This window comes from Neophocaena asiaeorientalis, unplaced genomic scaffold (assembly GCF_003031525.2).
Source record: "Neophocaena asiaeorientalis asiaeorientalis breed wild unplaced genomic scaffold, Neophocaena_asiaeorientalis_V1.1 scaffold656, whole genome shotgun sequence".
In the NCBI taxonomy this organism is placed as follows: domain Eukaryota; kingdom Metazoa; phylum Chordata; class Mammalia; order Artiodactyla; family Phocoenidae; genus Neophocaena; species Neophocaena asiaeorientalis.
Window position 1 is genome coordinate 71,871 of NW_020172180.1, and position 18,587 is coordinate 90,457.

General features: G+C 34.3%; 1 protein-coding gene across 3 annotated transcripts in view; it reads left to right on the top strand.

Moving 5' to 3' along the window:
- Positions 1-18,587, top strand: part of DIAPH2 (diaphanous related formin 2) — an 863,347-nt gene that overhangs the window by 68,802 nt on the left and 775,958 nt on the right. For all 3 annotated transcript variants that reach the window (XM_024761235.1, XM_024761244.1, XM_024761229.1), the window contains 2 exons: positions 9,567-9,671; positions 14,710-14,730. In XM_024761235.1, coding sequence (XP_024617003.1) covers positions 9,567-9,671; positions 14,710-14,730 — 126 coding nt within the window. The remainder of the gene's footprint in view (positions 1-9,566; positions 9,672-14,709; positions 14,731-18,587) is intronic.

Below are 18,587 nucleotides of genomic sequence, written 5' to 3' on the forward strand. Positions count from 1 at the left end.
AGGTGGAATTGTGGGGAAAAAAAAAAGGAAAAGCAAAGACATATTTCTGTATCATGGAGAAGTTTATTTGACAACTCTCTACTGAATGCCAGATACTTTGTTAGGTGCAGGGGAGCATAAAGATGGCAAAGACACTATCCCTGCCTCTAGGTTTTTATTTTGTATGACTCCCAAGGTAAGAATAGCTTTTATATTTTTAAATGGTTGCAGAAAATCAAAAGAAGACTGTTTCAGGGCACATGAAAATCTGAAATTCAGTGTTCATAAATGCAGTTTTGTTGAATGCAGCCACAGCCATTTGTTTACATATTGTTGATAGCTCCTTTTACCCTGTAACTGCAGAGTTGGGTAGTTGTGACAAAGACCCTGTGACCCGCAAAGCCTAAAACATTTAATGTCTGGCCCTTTATAGTAAAAGTGTCAACATCTGGACTAGTGTAGTAGTCTCTAAACTTTCTAATTTCCTATCCCGTTAGAAAAAAAAATATATATATTTGAGCAAGTAACACCAATATGTTTTATTTATAAAATATACACATATATGTATGTACTAATACTATGTATAAAATGCAGACATAGAAAAGAATGAGAAAAACATGCAATGAACAAGATTTTAAAATGATTTAAAATGAGTTTATTTTATTTATTAATGGTGCAAAAGCCTTTGCTGTCGCGATTAATAACTTTTTAGTGAGAGCAATGTCAGTATGTCATTATTTTTTATGTCTTGTTTTAAAAAAGAGACTAATTAGAAGGTTTAGTTCCGAGTCCATTTTATTTTGATATTTGGTTTAATGTCTGTTATAGTTGAAACATAAATCTGACAACGATGCATAGGTCCAAGTGGAATGAGAACATTATTAGCAACACTTATTAAATCATAGTATTAACTTTGCTCAGTCCAATCCATGAATCAAGCAAAAGTTTCCTGCTGAACCACGGCTAGTAAATTTCCATCTCCCTTGATGACGGTCAGTTGTTCTTGGAACTAATCTGAAGTGTTGCGTTTTTATATTTGTGAATAAATTGGTTCAAAATGGGCTTTAAAAAACGGGCTTCACTAGATGTCATCAGGGACATGGGCTTTTTGCATTTTTCCTTCCACATACTTAATGTGTAGACCCCCGCCCCAATGTTTGTCTACTCATGTCCGCTGCAGACATTGTACCTAATACCCGGAAGAAGAAAGAAGAGGTGAGTCATGCAAGGGTGAAGGAGACCCACCTGGCAGTTGGGTCTGCCAGTGTGTGGCTTTTTCAATGAAGTTCATTTGAAAAGCAGTTTCTTTCTCACCAGTTGTTAACTCTTAAGGGATTACTTGTCCTTTTGTGAATGAAAAATGCCCAAGTTATGTGAAATTTCAGAAGTTTTAAAATACTTTGTCATGAAATAGCTGGAAATCTCTCTGTAAGATACATGTTTTCATGCTCACTTCCTGTCTCATTTTAAAATATTGTAAGTATTTACAGTATTTGAAATATCTTGCTTTTATAAAAAACAACAAAAAACACCTATATTCTTGACTCTGCATACCACTGTGTATTTTGATTTCAACTTCTTTCTTGCAATGGTTTAAATTTTATACGTGGGCTAACCTTCCTTACTCAGGAATGCTTCCCACTTACAGTTTTTTCATAAAACATCCTTTTATTAAATAAATCATTTATTTTGGCAATATGTTTTCTCTGTTACATTGTTCCATTAGCAACTCAAAGAAAAGTAGTTTTTATATTTCATTATTGGAACAATCTAGCAAATAATATAAGCTGAGTTGTTTAAAAGAAAAAACAGCTGTATTTTCATTCAGCTGTATGATAAACCTCCCACACTGAGTAATTTTTCTAATACTTGTTTTAGCAAATTTTCAGCAATGATTTCTATGTGTCTTCTGACAGTATTTGCTGACAAAGGAATGTGTTTTAGTTTATTGCCATGTTGTTTTGCATGTATTATTTCAGCTGCTTCTACCAAGTGTTCCCCCCAGTGTCATGGGACCTTTTGTCTTTTGCTATTAAAGAAAGAAAACATTCAAAAGAGTCTTCTAAGCATGTGTCATTAAGTTTACAAAATTTCACTAAGTACTGGATTGCGTATCACATGATTCTAATTATTGCTGAGAAAGTCGAAAAAGCTTTCCTCATGGTCTAGATGTTTGGATTTTAAATGGTCTGCAAGTTTGAGGTAGCTTTATACTATCATTAGCTAATATTTTTAAGGTGCAATATGCACATAAAATGAGAGTCATCAGTGATAATTAATATACATGCATATTTCAGATAGTTACCTTACTAATTTTTAATCTTGTGGAACCAGCTTCTTATCAGCCTTATATTTTTATTACTTTTATCATATGACATGACTGATGAAAGGCTCAGACCTATGAGTAGGAGATATAACAGTCTAGTATTTTCTTGTTCCTCTGTACTTGCATTATTGGTATTATTATCCTCAATCTGTTGTCTTTGCAAGAATCTTTTAAAGCTACTTTTCTATTTTGTTGTTGTTGTTTTGAGGGTTGACTTAGTTAAAACTTGGTAAAATAGTCTGTAAGTCCACTTAACCAGGTACTTGTAAACTGCAGTACGTTGCAGTACACTGACAGTGAAAAAATATGCATTGTGAATACCCCACTCCTCCCTTGAGATACCTCATGTACCATTTGGACCTACGGATCCAGTGAGGGCTTCAGTGTTATTCTCATGTTAAATATTGAAGCTTATTTTCTTGTATTTTGAATAAACATCAATATTTCACAAACCACAGTGGATCCTTTAAGTAATCTTTGGACTCTGGACACCGGTTCCATGTTGAGCTCAGGATTAAGGATTATGGGAGAGTAAAAATAATATTTGGTTTTCCTAATAGCTAAGTAGATGTTCTGAATTTACCTTATTGATGGTGAAGAGGTATATGTAGGTGTTCATAGTTGTAGTTTCCTCCAATAGGCCCTGAAAGTAGAAATAGCTGAAGACTTTTTGTGCAGCGCTCAGTAACATTCACTTAATTTCATGCTTGCTTGCCCCGGCTTTTGGCTTCATACCATTTGTAGAGATAATGTATTTGGACAATTTTTTTCCCCTTTAACTTTGTTTTCCATGTAAACTTCTATATGTTATGCTGCTACATTCTATATAGGTAAACTTAACTAGATCATTTGACGACATGAGGTAGTTAATTAATACCAGGTACAATTGGCCATTTATTTACTTATGTAGAAAACTCCTGATGCTTTTATTGGAATTTTAAAAAGAAATGTTCTATCCTTTCTAGTTCTAGTAGAGGAATTATCTATAGAGCATATCTTTATATAAACGTTTCTTTAGAAAAGAATAAAGAAATAAATGTAAAAATCCATTAATTTATAATCTTAAAATAATCAAAGATAACTATAATTGCTGTTCATGCTAGGGTATATTTTTAGGTACTAGGGTATCATTAGTTTATTCTCTTCAGGGGTACAGGTCCCCTCGAGATAGAAGTTAAAGAATACTTGAATAATTACTATTGAGAAGCAGAAGGAAGAGGGCAAGCGTTAGATGGTGAAGTGAAGTTCAGATTTAAAAACAGCGAGTGGAAAATCCAGCCTTAAACTGGGATCAATGCATGTTGCAGAAACAGAAACAGTTACTTTATAGAAAATATATAGACATTTTTAGCAACTGCATAGAAAGGAGAAAGTATTACTTCTTATAGAGGAGGAAAAGATGTAAAAACATAAAGGGTTGACATTTACCTTTCATAAAACAAGTGAGGAAAACAGTGGGAGGGTTAGGAAAATAGAAAATGACGTTAGGACACGAGAAAGTTTAAAAAATTGTACTGTCACCTGTTTAAAGATTTACTGGGGGGTGAGAGGGAGAAAGAGAGAGAGAATGAGAGTGAATGAATGAAAGAGAATACAAATGAATGAATAGGCAGCTGGTTCAACTTTTAACCTTCTCATTTGACTCTATTCTTATACGGCTCCTCAGTTATAACTTTAAGAATACAATGTGTATTTGCTGAAGAAGTGAAGGAGTTTGTCTATAATAGGAAAATTGCATCATGGCATAAGTGGTAGGAGATAAAATGGTTTAGTGTTTACAAACATGGCTTGATACAAATATTATAAGTGGTCAGTTATTTACTTCAGCATTTCTTAAATTACAAAATACCACATTCTTCTCATGTATTGTGGAAGTACTAACTAAATGTTAAATACACTAAAAGCTTGCTTTTGTGTTTTGAGTACTATAAGAACTCAGTGTGTTTAACACTACTATATATAAAATAGATGACCAATAAGGACCTACTGTATAGCACAGGGAACTCTACTCAATATCTTATAATAACCTATAGTGGAAAAGAATCTGAAAAAGAATATTTATGTGTGTGTGTGTGTATATATATATATATATGTATATATATATATATGTATATATATATATAACTGAATCATTTTACTGTACACCTGAAACTTAACATTGTAAATCAACTATATTTCAATTAAAAAGAAAAATACTCAGTGTGTTTAGAAGTAGTTTCATATTCAATTACATTTTTTAGAATTAATATTGAATTATGAGTATTGCTCTATTTAGTTTTATGATTGTATTATAAAGCTGGAGTTAATGATTTGGAAGTATTAGCTGCCTAATTAGTAGTATGCTGCTTCTTTCTGTAAAAATAAGATGAGTCATTGTTCATGTGAATGGTACCTAGTCCCAATCAACCTATGCAGCAGATTTATAGGTATAAAAAATGTTTGTGGCTTTGCTCTATAGATAATTCCTCTACTAGAACTAGAAAGGATAGAACATTTCTTTTTAAAATTCCTCACTTGTTTTATGAAAGGTAAATGTCAACCCTTTATGTTTTTACATCTTTTCCTCCTCTGTAAGAAGTAATACTTGCTCCTTCTTTCTATACAGTTGCTAAAAATGTCTATATATTTTCTATAAAGTAACTGTTTCTGTTTCTGCAACATGCATTGATCCCAGTTTAAGGCTGGATTTTCCACTCGCTGTTTTTAAATCTGAACTTCACTTCACCATCTAACGCTTGCCCTCTTCCTTCTGCTTCTCAATAGTAATTATTCAAGTATTCTTTAACTTCTATCTCGAGGGGACCTGTACCCCTGAAGAGAATAAACTAATGATACCCTAGTACCTAAAAATATACCCTAGCATGAACAGCAATTATAGTTATCTTTGATTATTTTAAGATTATAAATTAATGGATTTTAAATTATAAATTAATGGGTTTTGTGGATTTTGTGTTTGTGGTAAAGCAAATTAAAATATTTAGAGAAAAGCTCCTAAGTATCACATTGGTTCAACAGATATTTATTAAATGCCTGGTGCATTCCAGGAACGCATACTCTTTGCTTGGAAATACAAAGAAAAAAAGAACCCAGTTTCTTCCCTCAGTTAGCTTATATTGATACAATATAGGAAATTAATATGGAAGAATAGAATGAAGATAGTCATTTCTAAATGAGATGCTTTGGGGGAAATCTGAAGAATTAGCAGAAGTACATGAGTTAGCCCGATATGGATTTGGGCGTGGTGGGGTGCGGTGAGGTGGGATAAGATGGGGGTTAATAGATGAAGAGGGTGCTGAAGTTGACAGCATTCTAGGCAGAGAGAACAGCATCATGAACAAAGTAATGGAAGTGTGTAACAGCATAGTGTATGTAGAAAAACTGCATACAAGCTTGTATCATTCAAACCTAAGGGGTAAGATGAAAAGTGGTAAAAAAGAAAAAAAGGGTACAAATGAACTTATTTACAAAACATAAGTAGAGTCATGGATGTGGAAGACAGGCTTATGGTTACCAGGGGATATGGGTGCAGGGAGGGATAAATTGGGAGATTGGGATTGACATATACACACTACTATATAGAAAATAGATAACTAATAAGAACCTGCTGTATAGCACTGGGAACTCTACTCAATACTCTGTAATGGCCTATATGGGAAAATAATCTAAAAAAAAAGAGTGCATATATGTATATGTGTAACTGCTTCACTTTGCTGTAAACCTGAGGCTAATACAATATTGTAAGTCAACTATACTGCAACAAAAATAAAACAAAAAAAAGAAGGGTCTAGGCCATTTACAGGAGAAAAAAGAAATGAGACCAGGGAAGTGATAATAACACTAATAGCTAGCATTCTTTGATGGCTAGTTAATATACACGAGGCTTGGGTTCATGATCACAATTAATCTTGACATTCCTCTGAGGTCTGTATTCTCCATATTCCCCTTAATGTCCTGCCTGCCTCCATGATTCTAGTCTGATAGCATGATCTTAACAGTGTGTGCCATTAACAATTAGATTAGAGGTACATGGTAACATAGAAATGTCACTGGAAGGAGAGCAAACTACCTACAGACTGCCAAAGGTGACACTCTTAAGCCTGGCTGTGACGTGTACAAATACAATCTTGTCACCGTTCCAGAGTCGATTCTACTTGGGGATGCAGATTCATGCTAACTACATTTGCAGGAAACTATAATTTAACCAGAATGTTATGAGATGGTAGGGACATAGTCCATTATACATGAGCAGTATTTAGGGGGTTTTGATGGAAACAAACACAATATGAGTCAGCAGAATGATGTACTTGCCAATAAAGCCATAAAATCTAAGCTGAATTAATAGAGGTATAGTATTTCAAGGTGAAGGACGTGGAAGTCCTTTCCTTCCTTCATCTGCCTATCAAAGGGGATAGGTATATATACACGAAATTTATAAGTATTGATTGTCAATTAATCATCATAGGAATCACTGCAGTGGGTGCAACTATAGATCATGAGATTCTTGCTGTCACTGAAGTTACTATTCAATTGATGCAGTTTGATTACTTTTTATGTATCCTTTGTTTTTTCCCCCACATTCTCACATATGAATCTTTAAAATAATTTTAGTATTTTTCTTTGTTGGCCTATTAGTTTACTTCATTAAAAAATAGTAATGGTTAGAATTACTAAGCAAGTAAAGGGATAAAAATACTGATTTCTTTTTCTGTTTTTAAAAAATTGAGGTACCATTCAGATGCAATAAAATTCACCCTATTAAAGTATACAGTTCAGTGTGTTTTTTTCATATATTCAAATAGCTGTGCAACCATCACAACAATCACTTTCAGAACATTTTTATCACCCCCAAAAGAAACACCGTATATGTTGGCAGTCACACCCCAATTCTCCCATCCTCACCTTACCCTGCCCCTGACAACCTCTAATCCACTTTCTGTCTCTATAGATTTGCCTGTTCTGGATATTTAATATAAATGGGATCTTACAATATATGGCCTTTTGTGACTGGCTTCTTTCATTTAGCATAATGTGATTTTAAGGTTCATCCATGCCATAGCATGTATCAGTACTTCATTCCTCTTTGTGGCTGAATAATATTCAGTTGCATGGACATATGACATTTGTTTATCCATTCATCACTTGATGGACGTTTGGATTGTTTCCACTCTGCTGCTGCTGCTGCTATGAACATTCATGTACAAGTTTCTTTTTTTTTTTTAAAGATTTTTTGATGTGGACCATTTTTAAAGTCTTTATTGAATTTGTTACAATATTTCTTCTGTTTTATGTTTTTTGTTTTTCTGGCCCTGAGGCATGTGGGATCTTAGCTCCCTGACCAGTACAGGGGTCAAGCCTGTACTCCCTGCATTGGAAGGCAAAGTCTTAACCGCTGGACTGCCAGGGAAGTCCCCGTGTACAAGTTTTTATGTGAACAGGTGTTTTCATTTCTCTTGGGTATAAGCTGAGTCATGTGGTAACTCTAAGTATAACTTTTTGAGGAACTGCTAGAATGTTTTCCAAAGTGGCTGCATCATTTCACATTCTCACCAGCAGTGTGTGAGGGTTCCAATTTCTCCACATCCTCACCAACAATTGTTATTACCTTTTTTGTCATAGCCATCCTGGTGGGAGTGAAATGTTATCTCACTGTGATTTTTTTTTTTTTTTTTTTTTTTTTGGGTTGACCGTTGCAGAGCACAGGCTCCGGACGCGCAGGCTCAGCAGCCATGGCTTACGGGCCTAGCCGCTCTGCGGCATGTGGGATCCTCCCAGACCGGGGCACAAACCCGTGTCCCCTGCATCGGCAGGCAGACTCTAAACCACTGTGCCACCAGGGAAGCCCTCACTGTGATTTTGATTTGCATTTCCCTGATGAATAATGATGTTGAACATCATGTGCTTATTGGCCATTTGTATATCTTCTTTAGAGAAATGTCTATTCAAATCCTTTGCCCACTTGTATTTGGGTTATTTGTCTTTTTATTGTTGTCTTGTAAGGCTTCTTTTTATAATTTATATACAAGCCCCTTATCAGACATATGACTTGTAAACATTTTCACCCATTCTGTAGGTTGTCTTTTCATTTGATGTTACTTTTTGAAGCATAGTCCTTTCCAACTTGATTTTGTGACCCTTCAAGGGTGTCTTAATATAGCGGTCCCCAACCTTTTTGGCACCAGGGACTGGTTTAGTGAAAGACAGTTTTTCCAAAGACAGGGAAGTGGGGGATGGTTCAGGCCATAATGCGAGCGATGGGGAGCGGCAGATGAAGCTTTGCTCACCTGCCGCTCACCTCCTACTGTGTGGCCCAGTTTCTAACAGGCCATGGCCTGGGGTTTGGGAGCCCCGTCTTAATGTGTTGCAGGGGTTAACATGAGTTTCAAAATGAAGAAAAATAATTTGTCTAGTGAAAATGTTATACATGTGTGTGTATCACAATATAAAGGAAGATTTCCAACCAAATTAAAGCTTATTGAACCTCAAAACAATGTGTTGTTGTAACAATATTTTTCTCTACAGTGAGTAGTTTTTGTTATCCCTATATGGGTAACTATGTTTCTGATTTTCTTTTTTCCAAATTCAGCAACTTCTCATGAATCTTTCTTCAGTGACATATTGTAGCTATATATTTCCTATTAATTTACAAATCATATTTGCTCTTCTAGATAATAATGATCCTACGAGAACATATGCCAAATAGTAAAGTGTTTGTTTATCTGTTTATTTTTGCTATCAGTGTAAATAAATAGCTTTGCTAAGGTATGATGTATATCTATACTATAAATTGCCAGTTTATTCTATGGAATAGTTAAAAGTTTTTTTTTCTTTCTGCTCATTTATTGAGTAGGTAGTGATATGAACCATGATTATATGGTAAAGTTTATACAAGATTATGGTATATAGAGTGAAAAATAATAGTGAAGGAGCCAGAAAAATGATGGTTGTTGTTAGTCATAGCGTGACTTACTATTTTAAGGTAAAAAATATTATTTTTTTCTTTTTCTTTTTTTAAAATTTATTTTATTGAGGTATAGTTGATTTATAATGGTGTGTTAATTTGTGCTGTACAACAAAGTGATTCAGTCATACATATATATATATATTCTTTTTCATATTCTTTTCCATTATGGTTTATTATAGGATATTGAGTATAGTTCCCTGTGCTATATAGTAGGACCTTGTTGTTTAATATTTACTAATCACTTTTGAAACTCGTAAGCAGAAATTTGCTAATGCTCACAATAAATGTTCTTTTTAACAGGAGGACATGAACCTTAATGAAGAACGAAAAGCTCCTTTACGAAACAAAGATTTTACCACCAAGCGTGAGATGGTCGTCCAGTATATTTCTGCTACTGCCAAATCTGTAAGTAGTGAGAATCTCCTGGCACCCACATAATGAGCTTAGCGTTATCTGCTTAAAAAGAAACAAATCTTGGCTCTCCAAGTTCTTGCCTCAATGTACTTATATAGACTTCATAAAAGAAGCATATACATGTACTTTAATACATTTTGTATATATTTTAAAACTGTTCTTAATTAGACTTCCATTCTTATAAACAAGACAGACTAAGGATAGAGGGCTCTGAGTTAATCCAGTAAGTTTTGGGGCTGAGTTTTTGTGCACTTACTAACAAATGACAGCAATTTGCAGGTATTCCACTTAATACACAGTTTGTTACATGAACATTTCAGATTTTGAGGGAGAAGATACAAACATAGCCTAGTCACAAGATTTAACTAAGTTTACATTAAAGCTATATGTTCGGTATCTGCTTGCATGAAATTTTTAGCAATGTTTTTAATAAGCAGTTTTGGTTTTTTTCATTATTTTCTGTGATGCTAACTATGTAAACTACCTCATAATTGTTATTATACAGCTAAATTTAACATAAAAAAGGGTGTTTAATAGGAGCTTTAATGAAATCTGTGCGAGTCTCAAAAGACTTGAAAGTAGGGTTCATTGAAAAGACTTGTCTTCAGCAGGAAAATCTTCGTGTTTTAATGGAATGTGTTGCTTTGTTCATTTCCTAAGGTGCTTCCAAAAATAGTCTTCAGGTTTGATTTATTTTTGTAAGAAAAAATGTATTTTTTGAAATGGTGAAATATATCTTTTACATTTCTGTAAAGAAGAAGCTTTTCACATTTAGAGTTCATGACATCACTATATTTGTTATATATTATATACATGTGTGTATGTATGTATGTATCACACACAGTGATTTTATGTTTGTGTAATATGTATATCACACACAAACACATTTACATTTAAGACATACATATTTTAAATGTAAAAACTTGACCAGTGAATAAAATAGCTCTTCAGTGGAAAAATATGTTCTAAAGTTATTTGGCTATCCTATTAATGCTATTTCAGTACAGTAATTGCAGTGGCAATTACTGATGCATTTTGCCCTGAATTCTACAATTGTATTGATTCCATATTGTACTTCAAGCAAGCTAAATCTGAATGCTGAACTATTTAAACATAACGCATTGCAGCTCTGCCAGAGCAGAGCAACAGCACGTTTTTTAATTTGCTTCTGGTATCCAAGGGCAGAAGTATGTTTCAAGTGATAAGTGAAATTTGCCATGAGCATCGTTTTCAATAGAATTAGGTGAGGCATAGGTTTTGCTTTGAAATTCTGATGAATCTCCTCATTTTTGTAGTCAGCTTATTGTTCACAGTAAAATGCTTTAGGAAGTGCAGGGTGTACATTCAATGTTATTTTTCAAATACCTAAAGGCAAATACACTAGTAAATCTATATAGCTAAATCTGAGTGCAAAGTGCAGATAATAATACATGAATAATTATGTGGTGTTTTTAATGGTAAGATTTTGTTAGTGTTTCTGGCTCATTTGTTGTTTTTGTTTGTGTAAGTGGGACTGAATATAATCAAGATTGTATGAAGCTCTTACTCCTTAACCTTTTGATATTGACTCTATCTCTATGTAGAGCTTGTTTTCACTTATCCTATTGTTTCCTCTTCAACTGACCAGAGAGATGCACACTTTTAATTTATAGACTCATTTTTAAGATTAAAATGCTAAACTTTGGGTAAACATTGGATGAGCTCTCTACAATTGCTTTATTTGAAACATGGAAATTGAATGTTTCTCAAAAGACATGAAAATACTATATTTAAGGTGTTAGGCTCAAAATCAGTACTATAACTATTTAGTATGTGATCCTTATTTGCTTCCTTTAGCACACATAGGAGCACCTGATGTGTGTACAGAACTTTCATTAGAGCTCTAAGGTTATACATTTTATTTGCAAATATTTTTCATGGACCAAATATTATGATGAAAGAAAGCCTGTTGATAAGCATGCTTTAAAGCTTTCTCACTTTGGGGAGACATTCATTAGTGCTGTGTTTTCTGTGGCGAAAACAAAGGAAATTGCATATGTGATTTCCTTTTGAAGGTGATAGGGATGCCATTCAGTGACAAACCATCCTCTCATCTTTTGACCTCTTCGTGATCATGACAATAAAATTTGCATAAATTATAACCTAACCTATGCCCATTTACCTATGTGTAACCAAAGTTTCCATCCTGCTGTTTTTTATTAGGCTTTAGATATGCTTTGCTTGTCATACCTTTTTATGCTTACTTTTTCATTATATTGATACACTGATTAAAAATGTTTCCACTTCTAAAGTAGATGTGATTGTAACCACTTCTTTATGAAAATGCTTTACAAGTAGCCAAAACTTTCATCTTGAAGTAAAAGCAAAGTTAAGGACTATAGTCCATGGTGGAAAAATGTCTTGTAGTCATATGTAAAATGTGTGAAAATTACAGTTAAATTTAAACATAAATTATACATTTCCACCTTTAACACCTGCATTAGTCATTTTGTGTGGAATTGAAAAACAAATAAAATATGAGCTCAGTAAGAGATGTGGGTCATTCTCCTGGGTTTGTGGGTAAGGACTGTAAAGCAACATGAAACTAATACACAGGTTTGGGCTCAAGACCTGTTTCTAAAGCAAAGGAGAGTCTTTTATTGTGTAATTGACTATGCCAAAATTAGCCTGAAATAAGAGAATATAAAGGAAATTGAAAGATAATGATGAAAACTATTGCTTAGTTTTTTTCCTTTTCAAGTTCCTTAGTAGAGAATGTTAAGTTGTGTGAATGCGAAGGAAAAAGTAGCTTGAGTAACTCTGTCAGTGATGAATGGACTTTAAGGGAGTGGAAAAGAGCCTCTTCTCTGCTGGAGCTGTACTCATTTGCTCATTGTAGCAAGTGCGGTTATGGACCTGATCTAGGGTAGTTAGTATGTGTAGATAATTTGGCCACAGATAATCTGGAAGAGCCTTTGTTTTCAAAACACCAACATATGTTTTCAGAAATGGAAAACCAAGCTTTGTTAATATTGCAACATTGTCATATCAATTCATAATCCTGAGAGGCACAAGACATCAGTGACTTAGAGGGAATGTTGCATGTTATTTTTTAACAGCCTATATAGACATGTTATTTTTTAACAGCCTATAATTTTTCCTATATATGAGGAAAAATTAGTCACTGAAATCCTAACATTAGTTTGCCAGATGTCAATGTCCTTATGAGAATGTTAAGAAACTAGTTTATTTCTAACTTAAATAGCAATCTTTGAAGTTGAGATTTAAAAATATGTAAAATTATATTTTCATGACATTGAAAGGTATCATTGATTTAAAAAACTCTCAATAGGAAATAATTCAAAATAGTGATACCAAATACATCTCTAAATTTTTTTAGATTGACCCATATAATAAGCATTTGAGAGCTGTAGTATATCTATTTGTATGTGTGTATACATATATTAATGGTTTTGCTTTTGCCATTATCAGATATTTTCTTTCTCAGATCTTTTCGAGGCATCACCTAGATATGGTGAAACAATTGAACCCAAACATGACCAAACCAGTTTCTTTTAGCTTTCCTTGTCTCATCTAATCTCTTTGCTGTATGTGCTTTAGCTAAATGCAATCATTTTGCAATCGGAATGAATCATTAAATGGGCCGTATTCTGGTCGTTTCACCGAGTATAGACCTGCCTTAATTGTTAAGAAGGCTTGCATTCATACTTTTAGCTTCATGTCTGTGCTAAATAAACAAGGGACAAATAAGATCTCTGGCTTTTTGGTGGGAGGAGATAATTTAGGTCAGTAGCATATCTTTCAATTCAGAAGGTGGTTAATGGCACCGCAGAAGCTTTTATTCAACTAAATAATCACTGCCTGTAAATAGTCTGTTGAATGAATATTTAAGAAAGCTACTTCTCTATTTGGAGATTCATGGATTCCTCTGAAATAATTTACTGGGAAACTGTCATTATCTTTTTGTATTTTGCAGTATCCTGTTAAACTTAGAATTCTTATTGGGATTTCAATTATATTTGATTTTTATTTTTAAAGTACTAGCTGCAAAACAGCACATAGTGATAATAAAACTGCTATCAGATTAATGGTTTTCAATTGTGGATTAGGTCTTTTTTGAACATTGCTTGATATTCAAGTGTAGGAAACTGATAACAATGATTTGGATTGGATTTTAGTATAAAATTATGTTTTAGGACTATGATTTTACTTCTTGCTTTCTTAAACACAAATTCTCAGAAATTCTCTTTTCTCTTAACCATTAGAAAAGCTCAGTCGAGGTTGTAATTTTTGAACTGTTTCCTCCTTATGAATAACTATATTTAAATACGAACTACTTCTTTGTCTTTGCATTATATACAAAACTGTGCTCTTATAATAGAAATTCTAGGATGATCTAGAAAACTAGAATCATAAGCAATCTATCTGCTTTGTAATTTTCAAGTATAATATAAAACAATATTTTAAACCTTAAATTCATAACAATATAAAATATTCCAGTTTTCAACCTAAAGTTTATTTATTAACTTAATGCATGAATTTAAATGCAACATTTACATTCTAAAATACATAATTTCAACCTTAATAGTATACCTGTTAAAATAAGGAAAGAGATAAAAAGCAATATTTGGAAAAAATTCGATTTTCTTGTGATAATTTTTTTGAGGGGTTGTGGGCTGATAAAATATCTGATGCCTGATTACACTTAATCTTGCATTACTTGATGTTTACACTGCACTAGCTGAGAAGCCCATTACAGAAAATTTAAAAAAAAATCCTTAAGTTGTAATAATCTTTTATGTGGGAATCTTTATTCTGCAGACTTTACACATTTTTGAAATACGGTAGAAATCAATACTGCTATATTTGTGTTAGCCTCTAGATCTAAAGTATTAAAAGTATACATAGGGGGTAGCTATTTACTAATTTACTAAACACTTAACTTCTGTGAAAAGCTTCTGATTACTAATACTGTTGCTGTTTGTTTTTTTTTACACCATAACCACTCTCCGTTGACCACTGCATGCAGATAGTTGGAAGTAAAGTTATGGTGAGTACAAAAGATGTGTTTTACCCTTAGAAGTGAATTTGTGCTTTTGGGGATTGAGTGATTTTTGCTTATAGTATTTTATATGTTGGGCTCTTCTTTTGGTGTATATTTTACCAAAACAGTGAGGTGAATATTAAGATCAGGTGAATAGAATTTAGCTATGGTAAGTATTTTTCCTGTGGCTTTGGGAAATGCTTTAGAAGTAGAATATGTTTGTATATTCTGTCTTAGAAAGTTTTACTTCTTTATAAATTTTTTTTCTTTTTTTTCGTAATTGTGCCCGTGTCAGTCTTTATGATTCTGATAAAACTGTGTGTTTTACCTCAGTTTTTCAGGATGGCAGGCAGAGACTCATAAAAGGTTGGTTTATGCTAACAGGAATTCTTATTGAAGTATCTGACTTTGACTTTAGTATCCCTAAGCACATAGTGTAACGAGAGCAACCTTTGATGTTCAGTCAGGAGACCTGCGTGCTTGTCTTTGTTGGGTGCTACTCATCAGCTTTGTGACTTTGGGCAAGTCATGTAGTTTCTCTGAGGTTCAGTTATTAAGTGGATAAATTGAAGTGATTGGCTTGCGTTATCTTTTAAGGTTCTTTCTGTTGCTGTCTTCTAAAGGTTCTTTTACTACAGACACTGCATTTCAGTGCCACAATTACATGATACACTATTATACCAATACACCAAAAGTGGCCTGTATTGTAGTTAAGAGCTATTTGTAATTACCTTGCCTTCATGATTAAGCAGTCTGCATTTCAAAAACAGGCCAGGAAACATTATCTTTAGCATCATCAGGTACCATGGTATCTAGAATAGTAAATATATTTACATTTGTTTTGCTTTTAAAAATTGAAGTCCTCTTTTTTTTTCTTTTTGAATTCACGTGACATTTAAGGGAAAACAAAGCCATTCATCTTTTGGGATGATTTCAAAAATCAACAAATATTTCTTCAGTGCTTATTATGTGCAAAGAACTATGCTAGGCACACTGATGACTGGCCAATAAGAATGAGATAAGACCTTATAGTTTCAATAATATATGTTGAAATAATCAAACCTTAAATTGTGCCGGCTGATTGTAAGTGTAATAGGAATACATGAGCAGGAGAGAGAAGTAGGGTTAGAGTAATTAGAGAAAACTCCATGCACATTTCTAGACTTTCAGGATCTGGTGGCTGGGATTTGACTGGGGAGGAGAGATGATAGAGAAGCTCGCAGATTTTGGAAGTAATATTGAATGCAAAGGCTTGGAGAAAGAACCAAACTGTGTTTGGGAGGGGGTCGGGGGAGAAGAGGGAAATGAGAGATGAGGTTGACTTTGTTGGAACAAAGAACAAAAAAGTAAATTGGAAAGATTCAAAAATCAAGTTGAAAGAGGATCTTGAAGTCTGGGTAGAAGATTAGAAATTAGTTGGAGCAAGCAAGTGACATGAGGGAAGCAGGGTTTAAGAAAAATAAATTTGATAGTAGTAGGTAGGCTGGATCAGGCTAGTGGTTCCCAAAGTTGAAAGTATCAAAATGCAGGTTTTGCCCTTCATGGGGTCTGGGATAGGGCCAAGAACTCTGCCTTTTTATCAAGCACCACAGGAGATTCTGATAAGGTAGGCTCAAGAGCTGACTTTGAGAAATACTGGATTAGGATAGAGAGATTTGTTTGGGGTGCTACCTAGGAGACATGTGTGAGTCAGTGAGGACCTGCATTAAACTGGAGGCTTAAATAACAGAGTTATTTAAGGGGTGGGGTTAAATAACAGAGTTTGGGGCAATGAAGGAATCTGGAGCTCATTTTAATGTGGGCCAGAGCCAGCCTGTATTTCTGGTCTTGGTACCATAAGCAATCCAATGGCCTATGCCAGAAGCTACTGAAAGATTACTGATTTCTCCACATCCAGTTACCAAGTTCTTTCTCCTAAATAACTCTCAGCTCTCTCCCCTAATCTCAGACCCATGATTTAACACACCTGTGGCTGCCCCAGTCTCCTCAATACTCTCCTAGTCTTGGCTCTCACACCCCACCCACACATGCTCTACATGGTTACAAGAGATGCTGCTGCTACCCCATCAAAACTTTCAAATGTCTCCCTATTCCTTTTGTGATCTTATCCCCGCTTCCTTTTCTAATTTCACCTCCAGCTGCATTCTTACATGTGCCTGTCCTCTGTCTGTACAGGAACACTTGGCAATTCCTTAACATCCTATTCTTTAATCCCTCTAAATCAAGCACATTCTGTTTCTTTGAGCCAGAATGCCCTTTTCTTCTTGAGTGTGCCCAGCAAGCTCCTAAATATCCATCAAAATTAAGCTTCATGTCAGTCTTTGAAGGAAAAGCCATCTTAGATAACACCTTCCTTTCCATAGCACCGTGTATATAGCTCAATTGTAATATTTAGCACATTTTATTAAGATAAATTATATGTTTTTCTTCCCCAATGAACATAGCTGGTGCCCTCAAAATACTAGGTCTAATGGGGAAGGTAGACAGGAAAACAGAATATAAGATAGGGCCTGAAGATGTAATATAGGAAAGGTTGCAAAGTGGCTGCTTATGGTTTAGCGAACAGTTTCATCTTGTCTGAGAGTGTTTTGAAAGACACTATGAGAAAGATGTTATGATTGATCTACAGTAGAAATGATTTCATACCCGTTGTTTTATCTGTGAGCTGCTTCTTATGTTGGAGTTTGCAAATCCTGCAATAAGGGGAGGATACTCTAGGGATCGACCAGCTTCTAGAGGAAGTGATGAGGGAATTAATTCTAGAGTTTAGGTGGGAAGGGTGCCTTCAGGAGGAAGGTTTTTTGTTGTTTGTTGAGACTAGAGAGAGGAGTGAAGAAAAATATTTAAAATCACCAGTTGAAAGTCAGGTACAAAAGGGCTTATTTTTCGTGGTCTCACTAATCTACAAAAGATGGGAAGTGTTTGTTGATAAAGTGGACAGGTAAGAATTTCATAAGAAGTGTTCAACAGAGAAGAAATCCTAGAATAGCCACTTTTAAGTATTCTGGTTGCCTAAAGACTACATATGTTGGTCAAAAAATGAGTGATGTAGAAGTCAGACTGAAACTGGAAAGATGGAATATGTAATGAACCAGGTCTTCATGACCCTGTCTTCCTTTTATCTCTCCAGTGTTGATTAGAAGCAGAATTGGAGGCATTTGAGGTCCTCCTGATGTCAGACTACCATTAGCCTTAGTTTTCACTATTCTCTTTCAGAAATTTACTTTACAAATCAGGCTGTTACCTGAACATAACCACCCACTCAGCCTCAAGCAGTCTTGCTTCTGACTTGGCTCATTGGATCATTTTTTTTTTTTTTGCTTCGAATATACCTGTGTCAACATTCTCCCCATCCTCAGCTCTTCCATGAAGTCTATCCCAATGACCTTCCCCCCGCCATTCCCCCACCTCCTGATTTCCTCCTAATAATTTCTCTGAACTTCTATAGCACTTTATTTTTAACTTCCTTTTGGAATCACTTTCTACTCTATTTTATAGTTTCTATTACATTATATGTTCCTTAAGGGCCTTTTTTATAATACACCTATATTACTTTAGTTTATAATAATGTATGTCCTTGAATAATACTTTCTGTTACCGTGCAGGTCTGTCTTTTTATGTCCACAATATAGACCCTATGAAGGGATACAAATTTTAGTAGAGGTCATGGATTCAGAGGCAAATAGACCTGAGCTCAGATTCCAACTCTGCTACGTGCTAACTGTGTGACCTTAAATAATTTACTTAATGTCTCTGAACCTCAGTCTCCCTATTAACACAATGAGGATAATAATACTCAATTCAGGATGGTTTTGAAGTTTATTGTTTATATTTAATATATTTATTATATTAAGAACCTTGCA